This window comes from Panicum virgatum, chromosome 8K, assembly GCF_016808335.1.
Source record: "Panicum virgatum strain AP13 chromosome 8K, P.virgatum_v5, whole genome shotgun sequence".
In the NCBI taxonomy this organism is placed as follows: domain Eukaryota; kingdom Viridiplantae; phylum Streptophyta; class Magnoliopsida; order Poales; family Poaceae; genus Panicum; species Panicum virgatum.
This window is the reverse complement of record NC_053143.1, coordinates 3,678,143-3,702,613: the sequence shown is the minus strand read 5'-3', so window position 1 is coordinate 3,702,613 and position 24,471 is coordinate 3,678,143. Positions and strand designations below refer to the sequence as shown.

The following is a 24,471-nucleotide window of genomic DNA, read 5'->3' as shown; positions in this document are numbered from 1 at the left end:
GTTTCTTATGAGAACTGACAATGTTCTTGTCCAGTGCCATCTCCTTTCCGTTGCCCATAATTTCCTTTGTGTGTGCGCCTATCTAAAATCTCCATATTTGTCTGAATGTTTTGATCATGTACGACAATTTTACAACAAAAATGTAATGTCAACAATTACAAACAATTTGAATCATCTGGACGATAAAAGAGTACCGTTTCTCCTCACCTTTCAACTGAAAAACTTGAACTATATTTCCCAATCAGAAACCTCAATGTCAGATTGTCTTACCCTTTGCCCATAGTTTGCAATTGTTTTCTTCAGCTTAAAACATCTCTATCGGTCAAGAATTGTACAACAAACACAATAATGCATAACAGAAACAACCACCAATGCAGCTTCACTGTCAGTTCTACAAATTCCAAATCTAGTACATCAACCAGGTTCATTGCATTTCCATTGCCAAAATTGTCATGTTCTATTTCTGAAGTATTTACCCATGTAGTCATGAATAAATCAAGTGTACAATTGTATGATCAACACAAAATTGAGCTGCATTTTCACCTCTACAAGCTCCCCAACCTCTCATTCTCTTTCAAGTTTCAATTGTCATAATGTACACATTTCGTTTCTCTATGTATGATCACCTGCCAAATCGTAAAAAAAAAAATTGTACAAGTAGGAATTGCACGTTGCTGACTTCACCGGTCACCACTCACCAGTACAGCTTCACCGGCGGCACCTTGAAGCCCGGCGCCTCGTCGAGGAACGGCACCGTCTCCGGCCGCGCCTGGAGGTCGCGGTAGAACTGGTATTCGGCCTCGTAGTCGTGCAGGTCGAGCTCCTTCTTCTGGTTGGTGTGGTAATGGTGCTTGGCCCCCGCCGCCTTCCCGAACCCGAACAGGCTCACCTCGTCGCAGACCCCCAGCGCCATCACCACCGCCTGCAGCCCCGACGAGTAGTGGAAGTACCTCTCGTCGTGCCTCCGGGTCCAGTTGCTCGCCGGCTCGCCGGTCGCCGCCACGAACCGGCGCAGCGAGTAGTACTTGGCGATGCGCGCCGTGAGGGCGTCGAGGCGCGCGTCGGTGACGAGCAGCGGGAACGGGGAGGCCGGCGTGGCGGTGGCGTTGCAGATGAGCGCGTCGAGGAGGTGCGCCGGCTGGCAGACGTACATGGCCATGGGGACGGCGCGGCCGTAGGGGTGGCAGGCGCAGCCGCCGGCGGCGACGGCGGAGCGGACGGCGCAGTAGTGGAGGATGTTGGAGTTGACGAAGGAGAGCGAGGTCCTGGCGCCGACGTCGGCGGCGTAGCCCGCGACGCGGGCGTTGTTGAGGCGGACGACGAGGTGGTGCGCGTCGATCTGCGCGCCCCGGCCGGAGCCGAGGAGGATGCCGCTGTTGCCGACGACGGCGCAGGTGGGGAACCGCTCCCGCCGCGGGCGGCCGAGCAGGCCGCCCGCGAGGTCGCCCATGACGGCGGCGACATTGGTGTCACGGCGACGGGGACGGCGCGCGAGGAGGAAAGAGCGGAGGGAGGCGCGGAAGGCGGCGAGGAGGGGGCCGTCGTCGGGGACCGTCACGAAGGGGACGCGGAGGCGGGACACGGCCCGCTGCCGCGGGGCCGCGGTGCCGTTGCCGCCGCGGTGCGGGAGGCGGAGGTAGAGGAGGCGGTAGCGGCTGGCGATGCTGGGGAAGGAGGTCACCGAGGCGTTGGCGAGCAGCGCGGCCGCCTCGGCGAGGACCTGGTCCCCGCCGGCGTCGGCGGCCGCGAGCCGGCGGAGGAGCGCGTCGCCGCCGCCGCCGCCGCCGCCGCCGGCGTGGTGCTGGGACGGGCCGCGGGGGAGGAGCAGGCGGCGGCGGTAGGGGATGGCGAGGAGCGAGAGCGCGAGGAGGACGAGGACCGGGGGGAGGTGGCGGCGCTTCATCTCCGTCGCCGCGGGCGGCGAGATCCGGCGGCCATTATTAGTAGGCGGAGGCTGGCTGAGCTGGAGCCGCCGGCAAGGTGAGTGGGATGGGATGGGACGCTGGGTCGGGAGAGAAATGGTGGGAGCCTGTGAGGCGGGACCCAGCGACTCGGGCTGGCCCAGCGAAAGCTCTCACTGACATGTGGCCCCATAGTAGTGTGAGTCCAATGTGTCAGTGTCTGGGTGGGTGGCTCGCCGGTAAATGGAGCTATAGCTGATTAGCGATGGTTGGTTGCTTTGGTTGCGAAGCATTCTCGATTAGCGTCAGTAATATTTCTTTTCGAGATGCATAATTTTTCTTCATCGGTGTTGAATTCAAAACAATATTTTTTTTTCTTGGTCCGGTCGTTCACTTGCACTGTTGCACAACAACTAGCGGCGTCGGTGATCCATGTCAGTATGTCACCCTCGTCTAGTCAGTTCTTATACCATTGATATATATGTGCACCAGAAATGTGCACACAAAATGTATCAGCAACGATCCTATCATTGCTTGATCAAATTTCTTCTGTAAGGTTGTGTTTCGTTTGAAAAAAGTTTGAATTTTAATACTATAGCATAATTTATTTTTATTTGATACAAACGTTTTCGCGAACTCAGCAGGGTCTAAGTTTGACGTTAAGAGGAGCTGAAGAAAGAGAGGCACAAATTTGCTAAAAAAACTTTCGCAGTACTAACTCAAAAAAGTGGCAGTACCTGTGTCCTAACTCTGTTTATGTACTCTTTCCAAGTACCCCCCAAGGTTAGAGGAACTTTTTACCAGGACCCGTGATTAGAGGAACACCCGGAAACACGAAAGCACTCACCAAGGTTGGGACTTGGGATGAGTAGCGGGAAACCAGAGGAGCGTCTCGTCTCTTCTCCCCTGTCTCAGTTCGTGATGCAAGATTTTGTTCAAAAAAAAAATGCAAGGCATCATCATGTATTCAGGTCAAGCTGCCAGTGTTAGGGCAGATATCTAAATCTAGGATAAATTTGAGCCCTCTAGCGGTCCATGTGTGAGTGATATAATATGTGTGGAAGTTATCCCACCTCATTAGCTGATGGTGAGCTTCACCAATGTATAAACCTAAGTGACAAATGCATTCCAATCTCGGATTAACCCTCTTAAGCGAGCCGAGGATAAAAACTTAAGCGGATTTGGTTCGACAGCATGTTTTACTCAGCATGCGAGTAGAACATAGCCATATTTAGCGTTGAGGCGTTAAAGTGAACTTGATAAAAGTTCCCAACAAATCTGACAGCAATGTCAAGAAAGGGACCGAGATAAATTTCAGTATCAAATAAGTTTGGAAAAATTTTCAGTGCCATATGAGGGCCCTGATTTTCATTTAGTGCCACATAGAGAATTTCCTCTCATTGAGTTTTTCCTTTCGGAGTTTTCTCCTATATAAATTTGCAATATAGGATAATAATAATAATCTATATATTGTATTATTTTCTTCTTATTTTTCCATTAGATTTTAATTGAGTATTGGCAGTAACTTGGTTTGTGCTCAGAATTTTTCCACATGGTTTTTGTAGAAGTTACCAATCGAAAAGAACACAGATTAATTTTTCCCATTCACAACTTTCACACGTTCCGTAGGTTCTCAATAGGATCCACGCTATTCTTCTGTTTTATTTGATGCTACGTGCAAATCCTGCAGAAAAAGGCGTGTGAAGCTAGAATTTTAAAATGTAAACCACACAGGTCGATCCAATCAATCAAAGTATCTAAATTTGCCACTTCAAATTCATCAAATAGGCTCCATTGGTCATCGGCAGGAACATTCCGAGGCCACTTCGATAGTTCTATTGCTGTCCTTTTATGTGTTTCATCCAAAAGTTTGCCATGGGACAGGAGACTAATACCTGAAATTCAACATGGATGCAGGCTTCGCATGCCTCGCATAGTATCATTTTGTGAACCTACCTGAAACAGCATCCAAGATCAGTGAACGTGCCTGGCCACAAAAATAGATCAATCAAAACGAAGAGACCGAAGAAACCGAGCAGCTAGACAAAAGCAAAACCGAGTATGCAGGTACAGTACCTAGGGATGTAAATGATATGGATATTTTTCGACCGTATTCGAATTCGATTCGGCCTGAAAGAGTTTTTATCCGTCTGTATCCAATTCCAAGTATCCAATATCCATAAGCGATCCGTACCCAAATGCTCAAAAGTTACATTTTTATGATGTTGATATCCATTATAATTTTATCCGGCAAAAACTAACAGTATCCGTATCCGACTCTGTATTCGAACACAAATATAAAAATAAATACGATATCAGTAATATCCGTCCGATCCGATTACATCCTACAGTACCCTCAGTTACTGCCCGTCGTCAGAATCGTAGAGGAAAGCAGGGGGCGTCAACACTAGACAGAAAAGGATAACGTTGATCTCGATGCTCTGATGCCCTGGGTGCATGCTGAGGGCATTCCTGTAAGCAGCCTCGGCATCGGCAGCCGTGACACCCGGCCTTGCAGCGCCGTTACCGAAACCATTGGCGATCACGACATGGACCTGCTTGAGTCTCGGCAGGTGCGCCATGCCTTCGAGCATGGAGGGGCCGTAGCGCTCTAGTCCGCGGCCATGTTGGTTGAGCTTGAGCGCTCGGAGGTTGGGCATGGACCCCGCCTCGAAGCGGAGCCACGGCCCGAAGCAAGAGAGCTGCAGGTACCTGAGAACTGGGAATGCCACAGAGCCGCCGCGGAGCAGGATTCTTTCTTTCAGGGATTTCCGGATGTTCAACTCCAGGTGGTAGAGGTTAGGCAGCTGAGCGAGCAAATCGACGCCATCCTGCTTCAGCATGTTAACTGAAAGTGCCAACTTGGAGAGCTTATGGTGTTGGTCAATCCAGCTTGGAACCTGGGAAAACATGGTCGAGGAAAGCTCGAGTATCTCAAGATCTCCCTCAGCTTGAGAAATGGTCAGACCATCTGATTCAGTAACCGGAGGAGGCAGGTCGAGAGGATAGGGAGGAAAAATCAGAGCCCTCATTTTGCAGCTGATAAGCTTGCCTATAGAAGACCACAAGGTGTCCCTGATTCCCTGCTGAGGGACTCTGCCAGTGCATGAGATCCTCAGATCCCTAAGGTTGGTTAGCTCGCCAAGGCCCTTATAATTATCCACCGAGTTCATGGCCAAATCGAAGTGCCGTAGAGTATGCAGGGACTTCATTGCGCAGATTCCATCAGGCAGCCTTTTACCGTCAGGAATAAGCAGGTGCACCAAGCAACGCAAATGAACGATATCTGACGGCACATCACCGTCAAGCTTATACAGGTCCAGTGTCTCCAAACGTTTCAGGGTCCTAATTTGGGCTGGTAGCCGTGCTTCCCTTCTAACATTAAGATACCTTAGCTGATATAGTCTGGCGATTGGCGTCAGATCAATAGTATCGTCCCCATCACCGCTCCGGTTTTTCAGATTCAGGACTCTGATGTACTTGAATTCAGAAAGAGGAGGTATGAAATAGGTGTTGCCAAACAGAACAAACGATCGTATATGTGACACGCTTAAGCTTGCTGCGGCTTTTGTCTCTTGATCTGCTGTAAAATCCAAGTGAAGGGAAAGCCTACGAGCCCTGGTCTGCAGTGATGTGCTTATGTCATGTACACTGTCCACCACCCTCAAGAAGCTCTCTTCTTCTGACTTCATTCTGATCAGATCAAGCATCATGTCATGTACTTTGCATCTCCACACCTCACCGTTGTGATCGATGTATGTAGGTTCAATCATGCTCCTGTTGATTAGTTCATTGAAATAACTTCCAGCGACTTCCTCTGCATCTTGATCATGCAATTTACTGACAAAACCTTCAGCAACCCATAGCCTCACCAGATCTTCCTTTTCAATGGAGTGATCCTCTGGATACACACCAATATATAACAAGCATGTTTTAAGATGGGGAGGAAGATTGTTGTAGCTGAGTTTCAGTACTTGTCTCATCCCCTCTAAAGTTGGATTTGTTCTCAAATTTGAGCTCAGGGAACCGCACACAAACTTCCATTGCTCCCTTGATCTGGCTGGCAGACTAGCCAATAAGCTGGCAATGCTTATAATGGCTAGTGGGAGACCACCACATTTTTGTAAAATTTCATTTGCAATCTCTATAAGTGGCTGGGCACAAACATATCCGACTCTACTATAAAATAATCTTGCTGAGTTTTGATCGTCAAGTGGTTCCATCCTGTAAATGAACTCACGTCGATAGGTGCAACATGCCTTAGCCACTGTCTCAATTCGTGTGGTTGTGATTACTTTGCTCCCTTCTTCATTATCCGGAAATGCACATCGAAGAATTTCCCATACTGATGCATCCCATATATCATCAATCACGAAAAGGTATCTGCAATATTTTCATAAATTTAAAAGAAGTGAAAAAAATGCAATTGAAAGTATCTGCTAAATTAGACGGAGTTACCTAGACCCATCAGTCTCCAAAGTAAAGAGGGAAATTAAACAGGCTTTCAAAAATGTAGGGGCCTAAGTCCAAAAAATATGGCAAACGTTACCTGAGGTCAATTCTCGTTGAGGCATTTCCACATGAATATTTATACGACACTAGTCAGTACAATAAGAGTAAAATGCACTGGGGGTCCTTAAACTAGTCGACCTGTTCTGTTTAGGTCCATGAACTTCGAAAATGCATTTTTAGGTCCACGATCTATTCAAGTGTGTCACTTGAGGTCCAAAATGCCTCTGACCAGCGTTGACTGCCTATGTGGACTGCCACGTCCGATCCAACGTGGCCGTTGGCCGCCACGCTGGCTCCGCTGACTCGCCTCCTTCTCCCCTTCATGCTCCGACTCACCGGCTGGGTCCGCGCGAGGCGGGGTGGGTGGCCGGTGCTGCGGCGGCGGGCGGGTGGCGCTGCGGGCGGCCAGGGCGGGGGCAGCCGGCGCGGAAGCGGAGGAGCCACATGGCGGGGAGCTCCCCCGGAGCGCGCTCGCACCGGCTGGGCGGAGCTTGCTTGCGCCCACAGCGGACGTGGCGGAGCTCCTCGGCACGCACGCTCGCAGCAGCCAGGCAGAGCTCGCCTGCGCCCGAGCCCTCGGCGGCCGGCCGGAGCTCCCCCGCGCGCACCGGCGGCCGAGCCTAGCTCCATCGCGCGCGTTCGCAGCCTCGCCGTCCTCTTGGACGTCGGCGTCTCCATCAACCTCGGCCTTGCTGGCGCACGCCACGCAGCTGCACGCATGGCCGAGCTCAAGCTGGAGCGGGCGCGCCTGGAAGCTCGCCCACGCTGTTTTTAACCCTGCCGCCGGCTATCCTGCCCAATTTCCCTCTCTCTGTCACCGCCGCACAGCTCCACTGCGCCGGCATAATCCAGCCACTCCGTTCACCCTCCATCCAAATTGGCTGTGTCAATGTGTTCGCCTCATCCTTGTGCACCTCTTGCACCGCTCAATTGCGCCCCATAGTACCGTAGCCGCTCACCCGCCCCGTTCTTCCTCGCGGCCGGCCGGCGCACCGCCGCGGACCGCCTTGCCGTGGCCAGCTTTCTCCGCCCGCGTTCTCTTCCTCCTTGATTTTGTCTCATGCTCGCCTTGATGCTGTAGTGCTCTCTGGCTTGACCGTTGGTCGATTTGTGCAGCAGGTTGGCCGGAACATGAAGCTCATTGACGTTCAGCTTTCGGCCGCCATCTCCGTCGTTGTCGACCGTGCTCCAGTCGATTTGGGGCCTTGCTGTCGTGCTGTGCTGCTTTGGGGTTAGCCTCTGAGCATGTCCGTGCCATTTGCGTGGTCAATTTGAGGCCGTAGCCGCTGGGCCACGTGCCATCGCGGGCTTGTCCACCATGGCCGTCGGCGCCGCCGCTGCAGAGCTCTGCTCGAGCTCTAGCTCGTCCTAGTCGTGCGCAAGTGGAAGGAGATCGTGTAGGAGCGCCATACCACTACACGCCGCGAGCGCCGGCGGCGCGCTCGCGTACGCCACGGCCCTGCACGGATCAGGCCGTCGCCGCCATGGCCACCGCGCACAGCAGCTCGCCGCCATGGCCCTGCGCATAGCAGGTCGCCGCCGCTGCTCGGCGCGACGCCACGGCCGCGCACGAGGGAGACGGAAAAGGGGGAGGAAGCTCTGCCCGGTGCCGCCAGAGCTCTGCGAGCAGCTCGGGTTCGCGCCGAGCCGCTCACTGCCCACGTCGGGGCTGGAGCTCGCCCACGGCCCCGATGATGCGGGTGGCGCAGGGCCGTGGCGCACGCGGTGGAGGGAGTAGGGGATGGCGGCACGGCCCAGTGGTGTGCGTGGTTGGAGGAGGGAATGCCGGAGAAGGGAGGAGGACGGAGGCCACCGCAGCTCGCAGGCGCACTGAGGAGAGGGAGCGACTGAGCTCGAGCCCTCCACCGTTGTCGCGCGCTCTGCTGGCCGCCCCTGCTCCGCAGCCTCCGCACCGCGCCGCACCGTGTGGCTCCTCCGCCTCCGCGCCAGCTGCCCCCACCCTGGCCGCCCGCAGCGCCGCGCCGGCCGCTCGTCGCGCCGCCCGCCTGCCGCCGCCGCCAGCGAAGAAGGGACCTCCAGGGAGAAGGGGGCGAGCCAGCGGAGCCAGCGTGGCGGCCAACAGCCACGTTGGATCGGACGTGGCAGTCCACGTAGGCAGTCAATGCTGGTCAGAGGCGTTTTAGACATCAAGTGACACATTTGAATAGATCGTGGACCTAAAAATGCATTTTCAAAGTTCATGGATCTAAACAGAACATGTCGACTAGTTTAAAGACCCTCAGTGCATTTTACTCGTACAATAATTAATTCTATTCAACTTGAACCAGTCCTTGGTGTTGGAAATATTTCTGTTAAGATAAAAATGTGATCTTCACTGTTAAGGAAAGCATTTAAACCATCTAAATATGATTAAGGAAACTTAATGACAAAATCCTAATGGGTTGTGATCAGCAGGCCCATTAGTCCTGTTTCCATAGGCTGGCCCCAGCCCCACAATGCCTATAAATATAAAATTGTGGTTAGCACTTTAATCACGTCATTCACAAAAACCCTAGCCACAAAGTCTGATCGCTAAGGGCACTGGAGAGGTTTGGAAGGCCAAGTCCTCAATGGCAGTGTCATTGGCAACCAGAAGGACCGCCATGCATCTACATCGACAAGAACACCTACTTCCTCTACGGTTCGAGCGTCATCAACTCAAGAGCCGTTAATGGCTGCTTCTACCGCTAACGCTGGTACAATATCTATTATTTTTCGCATTAGTTTGATCTGTCATGAACTGGGTTATGTAAAGATCTTTTTTATGTGCCTCTAATGTTTAATGTTGGCAAAACTAATACTTGGCTCAACAACCTTGGAATCCTAATAAGGTGAGATGAATACATATTTTTTCTGCATTTCCCAAATAAAGTCTTGAGTTTAAACTGATTTTCAACGAATGTAAGTTTAAATCTATTTGAAACTTGGACCCTTAGTCTGAGAAAAAAAAACATAAGCCAGGTAGGATCCTAGAAATTCAATGCCCAACATATTCTTGATGTTCAATGGTATTTTTTTTAGCGACCGTGCACGTTTTTCACACGACCTGGATGTATGCTTGCTGTCCAGTGTGGAGGCAAGTGATGGGGTTACCAGTGAGCCGGCAAGTATGTCATTTTTTACAGTCCAAGAGATTAGCCAAAAAGACTAGCCAAATTTACTGATTTAGCTACTCTTAAAAGTAGATTTAACAAATAAATAATAGAGTACTCCAACAGACAATGTATGGATGGCTAGTGAGGTAGGTTATCTAAAAATAGAGAGGGAATGAGGTGGGATGAAAAGCCACTAAATTTGGAGTCATTTACAGAGTCTATTAGAGATGTTTTTTTATTTAATAATAGATAAATTTATTTTTACAAAATAATTTGGCTAATCTCTTGGAGTTGCTCTAAAAGATTAACATATTTGTGGGTTCGCCAACCAACACGCTTGCATCTAGCGCATCTGATGCAGTAGTATTAGCATAGGATGGAAACGGTTTAGTATAAAAGAGCACACCTTTTGTCCTTTAGGAACTCCCTGACGTTCTCAATGAGATCCTCCACTTCGTTGGTATGATTCAGCTGTGGCATCCCAACCTTGTCGACGATCCTACTAAGAAGCTTCACCAGATCGGGCCTTTGGGACACTGATACGAAAGCCTTGAAGCTGTACTGCCCGCCAAGCCTACGGTACACCTCATTTGCAACTGTTGTTTTGCCAAGGCCTCCGAACCCAACAATGGCCACCACTCTCAGGCACCGCCATCCCGGTGCATCGCCACCATCGTTCAGCAACCTGATGATTTCATCCATCGGAGCATCGATGCCGACAAGGTTGGCTGCCTCCGCATACAGCGCGGCCATCCGAGGGTCGATCGCTACGCAGCTGGAGGTAGGGGAGCCTCCATCGTCTACCTTGTACCTCTTCCGGCGCTCGCTCACCTCGATCACCCGACTCTTGAGCTCCTGGATCTGCTTGTTGAAACGGTGGCGCACCCTCAGGTCGTTGACGTACTGGCGGATCTTGGCGACGAAGCCAGCATCGCCGGCGCCGACACCGTCACCGACCTGGTGCGTGAAGTCGTCGATGGAGTCCTCGACGTCGAACGCCGTGGCCATCACTTGGTTCCTCCACTCCATCGTCTGCGGGTCGAGCTCCTCCATGCCGGCGAGCTTCTTGAGGACCGCGTTCATGCTGCCGAGCTCGTCCATGAGGAAGGCCACGTCCCTCCGGACGGCCTTGTGCTGCTCGTACTGCTCCCCCATTAGAGCAGCCAGCTTCTCCATGACCGAGTTCATCACCCCAGTTGACGCGCTCTCCAGCACCGCCGCAGCCATGGGATCTGGTGGCTTCCGTTTCCCCTCTCTTTCTTTGGCTCTTGGCTGTGGCTCTCTCCTTCTACTATGATGCAGGGATTAGGGAAGTCATCGGAGGTAGGTAGCATCGTCCATTTACTTATGAGTACGTCGTTAAGTGGCGGATGGCCAAGATTGCGATGTCACTGGTATCGATTTGGGGACAGAGTAAAAAAATCAGAGCATCACACGCGGACACGCCTGCGCTGCGTCCCCATGGGTGGGACCTATGCCTGCTGTCCCACTCCCACGTGATCAACCGCTGAATTTTGACCCACTGCCGGCCCCTCTATAATAGGATGGGCAGAAGAATTTCCTACATTTAAGCAAGAAGATGTGTGTTTGGCGATTAAAAAAAGAAAAAAAAATAGATACTGGTGATGGAATTGGTAATCTGTTGGAGCACCTTGTATTTTCAAAAAAAATATATTTTTTTATTAGGAAAGAGGATGAGTAATCTGCTGAAGATATTTTAAAGGCTCCTTTAATCCTAGCTGCCAAACACAAGAACTAAAAAGAGGGATTAAAATCTTTAGTCTATTAGTTCTTAAAGAGTAGCTAAAAGGGACTGAAAATCCAGCTTTCCACCCTTTGGCCCTTCCTACCAAGGTTTACATTTTCGGCGAAATTTCGGCGAAATTTCAGTGAAAATTTCGTTTCCGCTAGTTACCGGGAAGTGAAATTTCGGTATTTTTCGGTGAATTTCGTTTCGAAATTCAAAAATTCAAAAAAAATTTATAAAAAATATGATAAAAAACTAGGTGTTTTTTTGAGCGAGTAGCACTTGAAATAGTCCAAATATAAGTTGATTTGGTTGGTTAAAATCACAAAACGGTTTCGGACCCGTTAACGATGAGTGGACCCGTTAACCCGTTAACACGCTTAACCTTATCTCCTCCTCAGTCCTCACCCCCCGACGCGCCTAGTATCTTTTTTCCCCTCCACGGTCACCTCTCTGGTCCCCTCCGCCGCCGCCGGCGATTTTCGCCGCCCCCCACCGAAATCTCGGCGGAAAGGGGCAGAAATCCGGGCGGGAAGGGGCGGATCCCGTTCCCTGGATGCGCTGCCGGAAAGGCGCCGTAATCCGAGCGGATTTCGGTGTAATACCGGCGGAAAACCAGTGAAACCGACCGGATTTCGCCTCGGCTCCGGGAACTAAGGTATGAGAAGGTTTTTTTTTATGTTGATGCTTGTTGATGTCGATCTAAGTTAGTTGATTTGAGATTCTAGAGACCATGTGACATAGAAAGCATAGAAAAAAATCAGTTAGTTGATATGTATGAATTTTTTCATGTTAGTTGATATGTATGAATTTGTAGTTTTAATGAATTGTTAGTTTATGTGATATTAATGGATTGTTAGTAGGTATTCATAAAAAAGAACACGAGTTGCTACTTCATGTGTTATTCATGAACTTACATCTTGCTATTTTTCTGTAATTGTAGGACAATGCCAGACGTAGTGTGGGAGCATGGCCAAAAGGTCAGGGGTGGTTTCAAATGCAAGTATTGCAGGGAGGAGAAGAGTGGGGGAGGAGCAACACGGTTCAAAGAGCATTTGGCACATAGGGGGAAAGATGTGAAGAACTGCCCTTCGGTTCCAGCCGAAGTTAAGGCCTTCTTTAGTGAGCAGTTGGACAGGAACAAGGCTAGAGCTAAAGCAAGGGCCCGAGAAAAGCTGCTGAGGGACCAAGGTGCAAGGGGGCCGCACATTGACCTAGAGGAGGAGGGAGGCCAGGGGCTCGACGAGGATGCAGAACTAAATGCGGCCTTACACCAGTCCCGCCAACAGTATGAATTTATGCAGCAAGCTGGGCCACGATATGAGAGGGGTGGCGGATCAGGATGTAGTAGTCATCCTGATCGAGGGAGTGGTGGACCGCTGCCTTCGATGTTCAGAAGGAGCCAGTCACAAGTCCCCGAGAGGGTTAGGGACTACCATCTAGGGTTGAGCAGTGCTCCACGGCAGCAAAGGATTGATACCGGCCCATGGACTGTCAAGGGGAGGACATCAAAAGAGCTTCTAGGGAGGGCATGGGCGAAGGCGTGCCATGCTGTCGGTATTCCCGGCCGGAAGTCGATGACCCATACTTTAAGGCTGCGATCATAGAGACCCAGAAACAAGGTAACAATATCTATTTTTAGTTACATTACATATCACTCATTGTGATCTTAATGCTTTCTCTTCTATGACCGCAGGTGTTGGAATCAAAATACCATCAGGGAGGGAGATAGATGGAAAATATTTGGATGAGAATGTGAAGGAGATAGAGAAAGAGATAGAGAAGTGGAAGAACGAGTGGGATGAATGTGGAGTCACGATCATATGTGATTCGTGGACGGGGCCTATGCGTAACTCGGTCATGATGATGATGATGATGATGATGATTCCAGTAGCAGTGAAGGTGATGGCAATGATGGCAGTGAAGGTGATGGTAATGATGGCAACGACAGTGGTGATAGTGATGGCGACGAGGGTGGAAGAGCTGATACTTCAGGTTATCGTATAGCTCCTACTATAAGGTTCACTGGGGAGGAGGACTTCACCCATGCAACACAAGATACAGATCATGGAGCACCTACTTCACCACAACAAACAACATCGACACGTCGATATGGTCGACAGACCCCACTTGCATATGATGAAGATAGTTCGAACTCTGCCTCCAGTGGTCAGTACTACAACCCGTACAGTACTTCTCCCCCTGCAGGGGGCTTTCTGTGGCCACCACCAGGGGTGGAGAACCCGCCACTTCCGCAGGCAGTTGCAGCATTGTCTTATTTGGATTATCACGGCTACCTACCATATGGAGCTCCACAGTTGCAATATCACCCATCTACGTACGTGTATTTGCCACCAACAGACGAGCCGTATGAGGGATCACCGGGAGAGAGATTTGAGGACTGAAGAGTGCATGTACTTATCCTACCAACAGAATTTATCTATACATTTTCTTCCTCTACTTATTCAATTCATTTCACATAAATATTTAAATGCAGAGAATATGTTACATGGATTATTCTGGACTATGCCTTTACCTCTGTTGTATCTTTGGATTGTAATAATTCTAATGGACTTTGGATATATTGCGTTGTATGTGTAGACTTTGGACATGAGTTATGTGTAATAATTCTAATGGACTTGGGATGTATTGCGTTGTATGTGTGGACTTTGGACATGAGTTATGTGTTAAATAATGTATTTGTCATTGTTTTGTGGAGTTATATATATGTTATGCATTATAAACTGTCAATATACACATAATCAGGGGAAATTTTGCCAAAATTTTCAATTTTTCCATATATACAGTACAGTAACATCATTTTATGTTAATTTGCATCATTTTCCGGTCCACAAAAACGAAATTTCGGTCAAATTCACCAAAATTTCGGTCAATATAACCGAAATTTCGGTCGGAATTAAACAAAATTTCGGTTTTCGAATTCAAAATCGCTTTTCGTTCGGAATTAGCGAAATTTGGCGAAATTTCGCCCGAAATTCCGTTTCCGCCGGATGGCGGGATTCGGTCGAAAAACGAAAAGGAGAACCCTGCTTCCTACCAACCCCATCCACATGCCACCCGACACCGCTTGCACCTCTACTCTCCTCGTCGTCACCCCTCCGCCCCGCGCCGCCGCAAGGCCCCACTCGCCCCTCGACCAGTGGCAGCGACGCGGAGGGCGCACGACCCCTGGCTGTGGGCAGGGATTTATTTACCGACCGGTCCCCAGAAACCATCGGGTTCGGGTCCGGTAAATCGGGCCGGTTTGATCGGAAACCGATAAAAACCGATCAAATTCAAATTTCAAACTATAGACGCCAGTTCAATCGGTTTCCATCGGTTAGTCGACCGGTTTGACCGGTAAACCGGTCCGGTTTGGGTGGAAACCGGTCCGTTGAACAAAAAATCCAGTTCAAAATTTGAATTTTTGTATAACATGTTTTTAGCCTAAATGAACCATCCAACCCTCTTTTGTACTACTTTTACATTAATATAATGTATAATATGTTTTACATTGTATTTGTATACTTTTATATGCACAATTTTTTTTGTTTAAATTCAAATGCCCGCAAATTATACCAAATGAATGAATATTTGAAAATTTTTGACACCATTAGATTCGTCGCAACTTGAAGTATTTTTAGGAAATTTTTAGATTTTTCCATTTTTCGGAATTCAAATTTAAAATTTGAATTTGGGCCGGTTTGTAACCGCCCCAAACCGGAACCGGTCCGGACCAGTTAGACCGGTTACCGTGGTAACCGGAGTCCGGACCGGTTCCGTGGGTTTTTTTAACCCTGGCTGTGGGCGGGCGCCGGAGCCGGTGGTGGGTTTAGGGTTTTTTTTATCCCATGGAGAGGATAGCTGGCTCTAATTCGGTCCAGTAAAAAAATTTTGGCCCAACAATTCTTTTGCTTCCACGCAGGTTATATTTTATTTCGAAAAAAGTCCTATTTACCTCCCTGAATTATAGGCCGAGTTTAACTTTCCACCTTAAACTCGAAAACCAGATATTTTGCCTCCTCGAACTAGTGAAACCGGACATATAACCTCCCTGGGTGGTTTTTCCTAGTGGTTTTCCTATTTTTCTTTTATGTTTATTTTAAATAAATCTTTGAAACATTATAGTAAATAGCAAAAAAATCATAAAATAGAAAATCAAATTTTATTGGACTCCATATGAGTAAGTCTATGCAGTAAACATATGATATGATAAAATTTTATAAAAATTTTATTTTAATTTTAGATATATATTTTTGTAATATTAATTCATATCTTCATTTTGTGTCCCTCAATTATGGTGAAATTTTTATAGTGCTATAATAATTAAATTATTGAGCTGTAGTAAAAATTTTATACTCATTGGATCATCTATGTCTGAGTTATAGATTCAGGAGTTTAATTCCAAGCTATACCAGACTCTTCAGTTTGTTAAAAATAAATGATCCAATGACCATGAATTTTTTACTGAAGATTAATAATATAATTATTAGCTCACCATAAAAATTTATCATAATTTGACAAAGGAAGATGTATATATGAATTAATTATAGAAAATTATATATTTACAATTAAAAATACAATTTTTACTAAGTTATATCTTATAATATATTAAATGCATAGATCTAATCTCGTGGAGTCCAACAAAATTTAGTTTTTCATTTTATGATTTTTTTGTGATTTATTATGATTTTTTAAATATTGATCCAAATAAATATAAAAGAAAAAGAGGAAAACTAAAAACCACTTAGAGAGGTCTTATTTCCGATTTTGCAAGTTTGAGGGGGTAAAATATCCGGTTTTTGAGTTCAAGATGAAAATGTAAACTCGGCCCATAGTTCAGGGAGCTAAATATAACTTTTTCCATTTATTTCGGTTCTGCAGACGGTGCTTGCTTCCTCGGAAGCCTCGGTTTCTTTTCCTCGGAAGCCTCGGCTTCTTTCGTACTAGTCTGGTTTTTCTTTGAGGGGTCGTACTAGTCTGGTAGTGCGATGACTGGCGGCCTTTGTGTGTGGGCTCGTGAGCCGGAGCGGGATGGCGACTTTATCCCCCATGCTCTTCCCAGTCAGAATTTATTTACAGACGATTGATGGTTTTGGGTTGAATCATCATCACGATAATAAAGAAAGTAACTTTGGGTGTCCACATCATTGGGAGATTTGAGTCTTGATGGCAGGAGGGCATCTCCATCCAATCCTTGCATGTGTAGTGTACTCTTTGTTCACATTTAAGAGCGAGTGATACTCAATTTAATTTATTTGTATTGTAGATTCATAAATTGGTGTGTGAAATAATTTATATTTATATGCTAATTTGTTTAGCTCATGTATATACTTATAAAAATATTTTTTACGATGTGGATGTATTTATCTTTATGTAAAATTATTTATCTCTATATAACTAATTGTTCCCAATGTTAAATTATTTGTTTGCTTTGTAGATTAAATTTTTCCTTAGTATTGACTTATTTCTTCATGATATTTAGTTTTTATTATTTATCCTATACAATCAAATATTCGCAATGTGTAATATTTTGTTCATTGAACTGTGGCAGAACCAGTTTGAAATATACCAATTCGAGTGCACTAAACACCTAAACACACCTCAACCAGTATAGTCATTGGTCCTTCGGGTAGAATCCCAATATAGCCCCTTGATATCGGATCGTAACACAAGTATACATCCCGCACACGAAGACGAGTCAGAGATACAACAATTTCACAATATTTTACATCACATAGATAAGGAGTATAATTTACATCAAAGTTTCGAAGCTAGCAAGACGAAATTTGAGCTTTTACAGTTTTATTTCAAAGGAAGAGGTTTCATAGAAGCAAACTGAAACGCCCCGACCCGAAGATCAAGGCTAAACCATGTATTAATTACCGAATAAGGTCTCCGGCATAATACATGTTACATCAAGTGGAGTCCAGAGTCATACAGAGCTTTATTTAACACGTACATGAGGAGTAAAGTGACAACACAAAGCTACACAGAACAACCATAGGATAACAACTAGCATAGCGACATGCAGGACTAGCTCTTCATCCATTATGGCTCCACTCGATCACCTTGGGTGCGGACACGATCTACTCGTAACCTTCAGGCACAAAGTCAGGATCCTCTGAGAAAAAAAAATAATCAATAAGGGTTGAGTACGAAAGTACTCAGCAAGTCCCACCTCACCCTTACGGGGAGGGAGTTACAGATTAACATGCAAAGGTCCATTAACCTACTAGAATAAATAATAAATATAATATTAAAGGTAACCCAACCAGTCATCCATCTCATAGGCTAGGTAGCTCATCTAGTTGAGATGTCCACACCGTAACCTGTCCAAACCGAGGACACTGACCATTCGAATGGATTGTACACTCTGCAGAGGTTGTACGTTTTACCCACACGCACCTCACCGTCCAGAGACGGCTCTGTCATAGCCGACACCCAGCCGTGGCTCAATCCCGACTAGTCGCCCACAAATTCCCGGGTCTTGACCAATCTAGGTCTCACCCCAAACATAACCACCTCGGACGACTACCAGGTTAGCCAGTGGGATTAGGCTAAGGCTTGCCCATACAAGCTCATGTGGTCGTACTGAAAGTAGGTTAGGTGAGATGGCACCACAACACCCGGTCCTTAAGGTTTATCAGGGCAGCCACAACCATAACCAACCAAACTCGAGATGTCACCACGACAGAGCTCGGTCGCATGTCTACCACCACGGTAGCGCATGCACCAACACATCCCGTACTGCCCTGATCTCATTACCAACCCAGTTTCATCATTTAACAAGATCTGATAATATGCAGGTCGAGTAGTAAATCAACATGCAATATGGCTTCATTCAGTGGTTTCTCTCATTCTCTCAGTGTTTCATCTCATGTCATCCCTATGTCTAACAAGTTTTATTTAACCTCGCTTAGGATCAATCATGGTCAACGTAAAAGATCGATGAGACTTGCCTTCGCTTTCGTACGTGTCGGCGGCGGCGGTTTCCTGGTCTCCTGGTTCCTCCGGACTCTCCTCCGGAATCGATTCTATTTCGACAGAGTCGTGCACAAACAAACATACATACAAGGCAAACATTCATCAATATAATACACAAATATAGTTGTATTAAATAGAGTTTGATTTTAGATGAATTTAGGAAAAAGAATCGGACTAAACGGAGTCACTGTGTGGGAGTAATTGATTTTACAAGTTTGATGATTAAATTAATTACGAAAATAATTAACAATCGGTGGTTGGTTGGGTCACGTGGGCTGTTATCATTTTAGGCTTCCTGCAGGCGTGGTGTGGGATTGGAATTGGTATTTATTGGGTCCTAACGTGAGAGGCTTGGGCCATATTCTTTAATCACCAGAGATAGCTTCTGTTCAGAACACAATACAGGGAGGTCGGGGCCGAGAGCTCGTGCCTCTCCCTGGCAGCTGCCATGGCAGAGCTCGAGGCTCAAATCCGTTCCTCTAGAGGGCAAAGGAGAGGTCATGGGGTGGGGGAAAATAATCCTCAGGCCACGGCACATCTCTCTCGGGTGGAAGATTTTGGGGAGGAGCGCGGGGAAGGGGTGCTGCTCAGGCGCCATGGCCATGGGTGACTGGAGCTCGAGGAAAGCTACTGGAGGTGGGAGAAGGGCTCAATTGAGTCTAGAGGAAGGCGATTAGTGTTGGGGACATGCTCACCTGCAGCTTAATCGAGCTGGGGACGAGCTGCGGAGGGAGATCGACGGTGCTCTGTTCTTTGGCTAGAGGAAGAAGAAGGGTTTGGCCTGGCTGTGTGCTGCAACGGCAGTGACTGGGAGTTGAGCGGGCACAACGGCGAAGCTCGGCTCGATTTATAGGCAGCCAAAGGCGGTTCGCACGGAAGAAAAAAAAATCTCGGTCGGCGTACTATGCTCGACGACCACCGCACAACGCGTCCACGACTTCCGACGCTCGGCAGGACGACGTGACCCACGGTGAGGCACCCTTCCGGCGTTGATTGCGGCGAGTGTCTGGTCCTTGAATCGAACGCACGCACGCGGACTTGCCAGAGCTGCTGCTCACCGCATCGTGGTGTCGTTTCAGGTCTTCTCAAGTCCGGCATGCTCTTTTACGACGGGTCTTCTCATGGTCGGCAGCCCCGCGTCTGAGTCCGGCAGCGTGGCGTTCTCCTTTGGGCAAGGTGATATGACTAGATGGTAAAGGCTCGACGGTGCACTGAGGCGGTGCAATTGCTTCTCCTCGTCGGTTCACAAGTAACTGCGGGTAGGTGCTGCTATCGGTTGACTGTGAGTTATTGCGATGTATGGCGAGGTCGCGAGGCTTTCATGGAATGGGACTGGTGAGCTTTGTTGCAGGTACTGTCATGGCGTTTCTTGCTACTGAAAAGTGAGGGCGTGCATATGTGTTGCTCCTGGACAGGGAAGGAAAAGATAGGCTTTTGCGTGAGGGAAGAAGATAGACTTCTTGTGTAAGGAGAGAAGCATGTGGCTGGTCATTGAAAGGAATGGGTTGCTGTAAAGTATTTTCGGTTGGGGTAGCACAAATGATCTTGGTGAGATTAGGAGGTTGCTCAGTAAATAAAGGAGGGCAATGATTAAGTTGGTTGTGTGAATTATATTAGTCCTAGGAAAGTCCTTCGTATAGAATAGAGACACGGGTCTTGTAATGAAGATTGTTGGTCAAGTTAACTATATAATCGAGAAGTATACTTAAGTTTTATTTTGTTGATGAAAATTGGGATGTTACAAACTATAAAGAAGAGGTCCTGCAGCGGAAAGTAAAACACGACTATATACAACCGTCGTGGGATAGATATCATGACAAGTCCGAACATGACATCATTCATTCGAACCATAACTGGTGGATGGTTCCCATTCCTTCGTCCAGCCAGCAGGTAATTCACTAGGCCAAGTTGAACTAGTGTTTTGGTCATTGGAAAGCATTCCTGAAAATATTATTAAAAACAAGTCTGAGTATACTAATACTCAACAAGACTGACCTGTCTAAGGGTATAACATAGCCCTTTTAACTAGACATGAAAGGTTTACAAAGGCTCTGGAGTTTCTTTTGCTGAAAAGCAACAAAGAGTAGATCCTTACTTTCCAGTTTTAGCTTTCAGATTCTAGTTGGATTAACCATTCTAGATAAGCATCTATCTACACAAACATGGTAGAGGATATATTTGCATCCAACAAGATTAAGTACCATAAATGTTTCATTTCTTACTCTATATGGCAAAGGGATCAAGCAGTCTCAATTTCCGTGAGAAACGGGCGATTCTAAACAGAATTTTCAACCTTGCAAGGGTAAACCTAACACACATGCTTGGAGTACCGTCGAGTCACTCCCAAGCAACCGTTGGCTTCTCATTCCGGGTCGTGGATCAGCGCCACTCTCCCCGACTACAGAGAACCGCTCTTCTCTGTACCCGTGGTTTGTTTTGCAACATAAAATAAACTTTCAATGTAATTTAACTTACTATCTCTAAGAGAGAGTGGAAGGTATGTTCACTTGCCGGGCTGATCAGTTACTAGGCTTTCCGCGTACCATATTTATGGCATGTGGCTAGTACTTTCAAACGCTTAACCACCGCTACCACACACTGCGGCCTTATCAAGTTTATCAATATAGACGGACTTCAACAAATCCGCCAATGATCCTTATAGTGATTGCAAAAGGTAAACAGTCAACTCCTATAAAGCTCGCGAGTGACATGCAATCACTTGACTTTTACCGGTCCTATTAGCAAAGCATCTAACTCGAACTCAGATCTAGTGTTCAATCAATAGGTTCCTAAGATTATGCAACTAGGGTTTTCATTCAACTCCAACAACTTAAATGCACAGGTAAATAATAACAATAGTTGTATAATTTGAAATAATATGATTATGCACCGGGGCTTGCCTGTAGAGGTGTCTGTAGGGTCAGTGAAATTTGGCTCTTTCGAATCAAAGTTCGGAGCTTCTGTTAGTTCGATAACATTTGCCTGAGCTTCAGAAGAAAAATCCCCGTCTGGCTCCTGGGTGAGCTCGTAAGTGCCGTCTGCTAGCAGGGTGACTTCTATATGAAATGCAATACATATCATGGAAATATAGTGAGGTGCTTGAGTATAGCTTTCCTTCACTATAGAGTAAAAGTGAACAAAACAAACTTCACAAAATATCATGGAAAAGGAAGTTTTATTTCAAAATAAACAACAAAAAGGATTTTTTTAAAGAAAATCCTGAAGTATAAAAGCAATACATTCGAAAAGAAATTTTTAAAGTACAACTAGAATTTGGTAAGGATTTGCAAAAATTATGTAGAGTGGGTCATGTCTTACATTACACATGACCAAAGGCTTATTTATAAAATAGGTTTGAAACAAAAGTTGTAAATGAAAAGAGCTATATGCTACTCTTATTTTTAGAAATAAATTAAAAAGAAAATAGCTCAAACCCATAACATCAAACTTGTAGAGCTAATTACAAAGAAAATAACAAAATTGGTTTGGCATTTTTTTGAATTTTCTACATTTTTCTAGGAATTTTTGAAGTTCACTGCAAAAAGAATAAAAGGATAAAGGTCTTTTTGCAGAAAGGACATCGGGAAAGATTGCAATCCTTGCAATCGAGTCCCTGGCCGGGGTCAGCGCTGGGGAAGGGCTTTGATCGTCGATTCCGGCGAGGCTCGTCGCCGGCGGCGAGGTTCGAGGGGCCGGGGAGGTAGAGGGGGTTGAGGCGCATCTATTGGTGGCTTTGGTTGAGGCGCGGGTGGCCGGAGCGATGCTGCTACGACGAGCAAGGTGGTGGCGGCGGAGGGTTGACAAAGAGGAGGGGCTGGTGGGCTTTGGGGACTCACGGTGAAGCTGTCTAGAGGGTCAGGGTGGTCGAGGAAGAGCGGTGGGGACAGATCGATGATGGACTGGGGTCGCCGGAAATGGGAGTGGGGTGCGGTGGGGTTTGGCAGGCGATGGGATTTGTCCAGGGATATTTATAGCCAATTGAGGGAAGGATGAGCACGGAGAAAGGCGTTTGGAGGGGATAAACTCGCCGAGGAAGTGAATTTGGCAACGGCGCTGACTTTCCATGGGCGCCGGCAAGGTGGCATGCAAGGAAGCGTCGGGGCAGCGTGGCGCGAGGCTAAAAGCGCCAGGTAGAGGTGGTTTGACGTGTGACGGCGCGCATGCTTGACGCGTGGAGAGGCTGGAGGGCCAATAGGGGTGGAGGGGTGACTTCCCGCGGCGGCGCGCTCGCTGGAGATGGAAAAATAGAGGTGGAACCCTGGGGATGCGGTGTGGCGAGCTCGCGCGGGCCAGCAGAAGGGGCTGCTGGCGACGAGTGGCCAGCCAGGGCGGCGAGGGGCAACCGGCTGGCGGGGCATACCGCGGCGGCGGTGGCCTGCCCTGACTTCCCAGCCGGCAGGAGGTTGAAGAAGGCTGGTGGACTAGATTGTAAAAACAGAAAAGTGCAGGGGCCTGTCTGAAATCTAAAATTTGCCATTGATCTAGGGCTCAAATGAAAAAGTGCCCAAAATGAAAGTTGTTCAGTTTTTCAAGACCTACAACTTTCATATTGTGAAAATTTTCATTAGATCAAAGCATTTTGAAATATTTTCAAAAGTTTGAATTAAATAAGGAAAATACCTTTTTGGTAGTAAAATTCAATAAATTTAGGGCTTATTTGCAACAAAGCTGCCAAAGTAATGATTACTAGCATATTTGCAAGAAAGCCCTTCATAAATTTGAAAATAGTCCCTATGTTAAAACATTTTGCAAAAAGGGGCTAGTAATTTTGCATAATTACGTATATGCCCTCAATTTGCATTGAAAATTTTTGACTATCACATAAGGATAAATTCACAAAATGCACACAAAACCTTATGTTCTAATAGCTAGACACCTGAAGTGTCACACGAACATTATTATTTGTTCGTGTTGTTAAATTATTTGTTCTTGTGATCTAAAATTATTTATTTAGTATTAAAAATGTATTTTTAAAAAATATTGTTCAAACATAGGCAAGTGTGGTCTTATTTGAAAATCTTATCAAATAAAGATAATGATGCAACTTAAATATAATTTGAATGCTCGATTTAGTACTTATAGTTCAGTTTGAATTTGAATGCATAAAGGTGCCATCATATTTGTCTTTTTCGATATGTGTGCACACAATCTTTCTCCTATTTAGCTAGCACCGTAGCACATACTCCCTCCATACTAGTAAAGTAAGTCGTTTGAACAGCGATACAGTTTCCAAAATACAACTTTGACTTCTTTTTCTATAAAAATATTTGTCAAAAAATAATATATATATATTTATGAAAGTATTTTTTAAGATAAATCTATTCATATAATTTTCTCATTTTTTAGTATAACAACTTGAGAGTTATTCATGATTTATATTTTTAAAATTTGATTTAAATCTTGTCCTAAACAACTTATTTTATCAGTATGGAGGGAGTAAATAATTAAATGGACCGGCCCAACTGCAGAAGAATTGTAATCTCATTTGGTTCAGGTGACGTTTTGCCACATCATCACCTGATGCGACACGTAATCGCGTCATGTTCGATCACATTGGCCCTTCTGCTGTTTCGCTTATATTATTATTTGGGAAGCGAATTGGGAAAAGCCGAGTTGCCACCGCCACCATTTGTGTGTTCCGTGAGACCATGACCGAGCACGCAGGTTCCTTGCAATATAAAAAAACTATTATTTCTGTTTCAAATTGTAGTTTGTTTAATTTTTTTAACTCTAAGTTTGATTACCTATCTTATTTAATTTTTTTTTACAAATATTATCAAATTTATGCTATTTTTGAAGACCTTGTATTATAAAGGAAGCCACAAAAGAAATAACATTTTGTATAAATTTATGAATAAGATGAGTAATTAAATTTGAGGTCAAAAATTTAAACTAACTATAATTTGAAACGGAAAAAGTACGAGCAGCCCGACATCTTCGTCATCGTCCACTTTCTGCTTGCTGCCAGCCATTTATCCGTTGATATAAAAAAATCCCATCATACAAACCGCCAGCCATTTATCCGTTGATATAAAAAAATCCCATCATACAAACCGATATCTGGACATCAAATTTGGGATCGATCGTTCGTGGGAGCAATCGTTTTGCTGCACATAAGAATGCGGTGGTTTAGCTAGCTGGAGTGTTTGCTTACGTAGCCCATGCAACAGCACAACTTGCTACTTTATTTTGCTTTTTTTTTTTGAAAGATCAACTCTGGGCCGAAAAC

The 24,471-nt window shown here is 46.4% G+C and overlaps 2 protein-coding genes and 1 long non-coding RNA gene across 3 annotated transcripts; 1 reads left to right on the top strand and 2 right to left on the bottom strand.

The window, feature by feature from the left end:
- Window positions 1–372: 372 nt before the first annotated feature.
- On the bottom strand, window positions 373–1,967 carry LOC120643581 (sialyltransferase-like protein 2). The gene has a single exon (XM_039919976.1). The coding sequence runs from the start codon at window positions 1,901–1,903 to the stop codon at window positions 695–697; it is 1,209 nt and encodes a 402-aa protein (XP_039775910.1). The 5' UTR covers window positions 1,904–1,967; the 3' UTR covers window positions 373–694.
- A 2,108-nt stretch (window positions 1,968–4,075) lies between these two features.
- Window positions 4,076–10,846, bottom strand: LOC120643580 (disease resistance protein RGA5-like). Its single transcript, XM_039919975.1, has 2 exons — window positions 9,915–10,846; window positions 4,076–6,284 (listed from the first exon to the last, which is right to left on the bottom strand). Exons 1-2 carry the CDS (start codon window positions 10,733–10,735, stop codon window positions 4,262–4,264), a joined length of 2,844 nt encoding a protein of 947 aa, XP_039775909.1. The 5' UTR covers window positions 10,736–10,846; the 3' UTR covers window positions 4,076–4,261.
- A 7,796-nt stretch (window positions 10,847–18,642) lies between these two features.
- Window positions 18,643–19,972, top strand: LOC120643579. The gene is made up of 2 exons (XR_005663056.1): window positions 18,643–19,212; window positions 19,322–19,972. It is a non-coding gene; the product is annotated as an uncharacterized LOC120643579 (long non-coding RNA).
- The last annotated feature ends 4,499 nt before the right edge of the window (window positions 19,973–24,471 follow it).

What these genes read in the sequence shown, in the direction of transcription:
- LOC120643580 (XM_039919975.1), bottom strand. Translation starts at nt 10,735, where the DNA reads ATGGCTGCGGCGGTGCTGGAGAGCGCGTCAACTGGGGTGATGAACTCG. An exon ending in GAGTTCCTAAAGGACAAAAG is followed by an intron (nt 6,285 to 9,914) that starts GTGTGCTCTTTT and finishes AAAATATTGCAG; the next exon opens with ATACCTTTTCGTGATTGATG.
- LOC120643581 (XM_039919976.1), bottom strand. Translation starts at nt 1,903, where the DNA reads ATGAAGCGCCGCCACCTCCCCCCGGTCCTCGTCCTCCTCGCGCTCTCG.